This window comes from Hylaeus anthracinus, unplaced genomic scaffold (assembly GCF_026225885.1).
Source record: "Hylaeus anthracinus isolate JK02 unplaced genomic scaffold, UHH_iyHylAnth1.0_haploid 14817, whole genome shotgun sequence".
Lineage (NCBI taxonomy): Eukaryota > Metazoa > Arthropoda > Insecta > Hymenoptera > Colletidae > Hylaeus > Hylaeus anthracinus.
The window spans coordinates 1-3,560 of NW_026534563.1; the positions used below are offsets into that span (position 1 = coordinate 1).

General features: G+C 35.1%; 1 protein-coding gene across 6 annotated transcripts; it reads left to right on the top strand.

Annotated features, from left to right (window-relative positions):
* Positions 1-6: 6 nt before the first annotated feature.
* On the top strand, positions 7-3,345 carry LOC128892698 (uncharacterized). 6 transcript variants are annotated; one of them, XM_054153243.1, is made up of 4 exons: positions 7-1,141; positions 1,200-1,254; positions 1,776-2,100; positions 2,450-3,345. In XM_054153243.1, exons 2-4 carry the CDS (start codon positions 1,233-1,235, stop codon positions 2,475-2,477), a joined length of 375 nt encoding a protein of 124 aa, XP_054009218.1. In that variant the 5' UTR covers positions 7-1,141; positions 1,200-1,232; the 3' UTR covers positions 2,478-3,345. The 6 variants fall into 6 exon arrangements, 2 of the variants coding, with proteins under 2 accessions (XP_054009218.1, XP_054009220.1); XR_008461150.1 differs by lacking the exon at positions 2,450-3,345 and having other exon boundaries at positions 7-935; positions 1,026-1,141; positions 1,200-1,917; XR_008461152.1 differs by lacking the exon at positions 2,450-3,345 and having other exon boundaries at positions 7-553; positions 723-1,141; positions 1,200-1,917.
* Positions 3,346-3,560: the final 215 nt, after the last annotated feature.

A 3,560-nucleotide genomic window follows, 5' to 3' on the forward strand; every position in this document is an offset into this window, starting at 1 on the left:
CGGCTTCTCTCTCGCAGTTCACACTCCAGTTAGGATAGAGCTCAATGCTCTGAAGTAAAAAAAACAGAAACGGAACAGACTTCCGGAAAAAAGAAAAAGAAACAAAAGAACGAGAAATATTACCAGACAGAATGGCCAATCATGCAACAGAAAAAATAATTATCCTCAACAATTAGCTTCTTTCAACATTAAGTAACAGCTTTAGTAAGTTAAAGACTATTTTGAAGGTTTTATGGGAATATTTAAAAAGCATACGTGTCAAAAAATTCATATAAATCAAATAATTGTATAATACAGGAAACTTCAGAATAATACAAGTTCCTGCAGTGCGTTCAAGGTATTGCAAGACTTTTTTTTATATAATGCGATTCTAGCTATAGTGAGTAATGAGTAGACTTGTCTCAGGGACCCATTTCTTTTTTTTTGTTAAAACTTATCAAATCCTGTAGTTTTTAACCTGAAAAGTCCGAAAATGCAAGTTAAAAGTTTAGGAAACCAACAGTTTAAAAGATACGGGTATATAAAGATGTGTATCTTTGGCGTATTTTGACAGGTTAGTACGACGCCATATTGCCTCTACCCATGCTCTGATTGGTTTGCATTTTTTTTGTTTTTTTGTTATGCCATATGTTATTTATATTACTTGTGTCATAGAGGAAAATTTTCAAATAAGACGATTTTCTGAAACGCGATTTTATAGAACGCGTAATGTGTTATGACAGTTTAGTGTATGCTGTATTACCGACAGAGTAATTATATTACCAAGAGAGAACTCTATAATACCGATGGCGAACGTTACACCTCTGTTGCTATACTTATAAACAGAACGGCTAGTACAACCAACCATTGAGAGGTTTACCACATGACAATTCGTTTGTTTATATTTATTCCAAATCTGTGCGACTGCGTCCACTTCATCTCTATTTGGAACTTCAGTTGAGTTTGATTTGAAATGAACATCGTTCGAAAGAAGCCAAATTGCAGATTTCAATTAAAAACAAATTTGTAAAAAATATGAATTTTAGGAGCGCGAATTATCAGCGATATGAGATCGTGTAGAATTTCTCTTTGGATGTTTCGAAGACGGTGAGGTCGAACGTGCAACGGATACCATAAAAATGCTTTATACCGTAATAAGAAGGTACGTAACAGTGTGCGACTAATGTAATTACGCGCGTAATCGCGATGGGTTTCTTCAGAGACAGAAGAACGTTTACTTCCATCGGAGAAAGATGTATCATCGGTTTCGAATTGGTAAGCAATACAGTGTATGAAACGAATGGATTGAGTGGTGATACGTTAGAAAAGGCTGAAAAGAAAATTGTGCGTGCGTCAGTGGCGTAATTAAGGGTGAGCAGTGGGTGTTAAACTTGCGGGCTCCAGAAGAAACATAATATTAATAATAATTCGAATTGTATATCGCTTTAATATAAAATTATCAGCCAACGATGCCATTTCAACCAAACCATTTATATTTTCACAATTTTTTACCATATAAATTTTTAAAAAGTCTTTGAAAACACATTACTCGATAAGAACTAATATCTACATTACTTCTTTGTAAAATTCTGGTTATATCGTGTTTTAAATTTTGTACTTATATAATTGTAGTACAAAAGTAAATATTATATTTGTTAAAGAGCGCCAGAATACGTCATCCTTGAAACATTTAATACGGATGAGTAGATGGTTTGGAAATACGTAATTGGCTAACGAATTACTGATTTTTTTAAAATAATACCGGTTTTTTGACATCAATACATTGGTGTTAAAAGCGGTTCTGGCGATATTGTGGTGGTTGAGCGTCGCGTCGAGCGAAGGCGACGTCGTCCGCAACGAGGACGTCTGCGGGCCTCAGAATGGTCGACGACTGTACCTGGAGCTAGGGGAGAAGGGTATTCTATATGCGAAGAACGTTTCCGTTGCGAAGAACGAAGCTAGACAAGACAGGTCACGCAGTTTCGCGAGCAACAGTTCCCATGCCCAATGCAGTCTCGAGCTGGTGACCTGTCCATCCTGCGTTATTATTGTTACCTTCCAACACGTTGGTTTGGCTCATCATTGCGGCGATGGTAGCGTTGTGATGGACAGCCCGTGTAGGTAAGTTGGCGCCAAGTATGAGTTATATGTAACGATATCTAGAGACGCGGTAGCGTCTTGTCGTCAAGTACATGAAAAATTATACGCCACCGTGTATACTGGCGCTGGCGCTACCACGTATCTTTTACTCGTAAAACTGCGATTCCAACCTACCCCGAAACTTCTGTCATTAATATCTCGTCACGCCTGCTGTATTTTCTAAATCCAAAGGCATTTTTCTAATGTAAATCGTACATAAGCTTTCGAAACAACCAAAATTAATAAAATCGGTCCACGAACGACAGAGATATCGTAATATCATATCATGAATGTGTCAAAAACGGCAGCGTTTTTCTTTTTCTTTGACAAGGAATTTTTCGTCAACACTTAGCCAATAGGAGCTAAGGCCATTCGTCGATTCGTCGACTCTTAGAATCAGTCGGCAAGGCTCGTCGGTCGGAATTGTAATATGGCTGCCGCTCATGCCTTTCGTTCATTTTTAATCTGTATAACCTGTCAGTTTGGATTTGTGACATTTGGTTTCTTGCAACAAGACTTTCTGACATGCATTATGCGTACTTTTGAAAACTTAAAGGACTGAAACTGGAATTATAATACAATAAATTGTGCGTTACCAATAGTGGAGCTCTTTGTACATTTGCCCACTTTATTTATTAACATTTAAATTTGTTACAACAAGATTTTCTGCCACGCGTTATGCATACTTGTGAATTTTATTCTAATACAATAAATTGTGCGTTACACATAGTGGATCTTTTTCTTTATTTCTCATTTCATTTTTAACATTTCAATTTCTAGCAACAAGACATTTTGCAATGCGTTGTGTGTACTTTGGAAACATAAAAGACTGAAACTGGTATTATAATATAATAAATTGTGGATTAGAAATAGTGGACCTCTTTTTTTCATTTCATACTTCATTTTTAACATTTAAGTTTGTTACAACAAGACTTTCTGCCTTGCGTTCTGTGTGCTTTTGAAAACTTAAAGGACTGAATCTGTTATTGTAATATAATAAATTGTGCGTTATTCATATGACATTAATTTTATTTGCAAATAACACATATAAACCTTGTTTTACTTGCAAATTAATGTAGAGCTTAAAATAAAAATACATTAGTCTTTTATTATAGTAAGCATAGAGTCTAGAATGTACATAATGTGTCTGAAGTAAAAGTATGCACAACACAGGACAGAAAGTCTTGTTCCAAGAAATTTATATGTTACTGATAAAGTGGATTACAATAATATAGAAAAAGAGAGGTCAGACTTAGTCCTTTAAGTTCTCAAAAGTATGCACGAGACATGACAGAAAGTCTTGTTACATTTAAATGTTACTGATAATGTTACTAATAAATTTCTTACAATGAGACTTACTGCAATGTGTTCCACGTATTTTTGAAACCTTAAAGGATTCAAACTGATCTCTAATTTTCTATATTATTGTAATACAATAAATT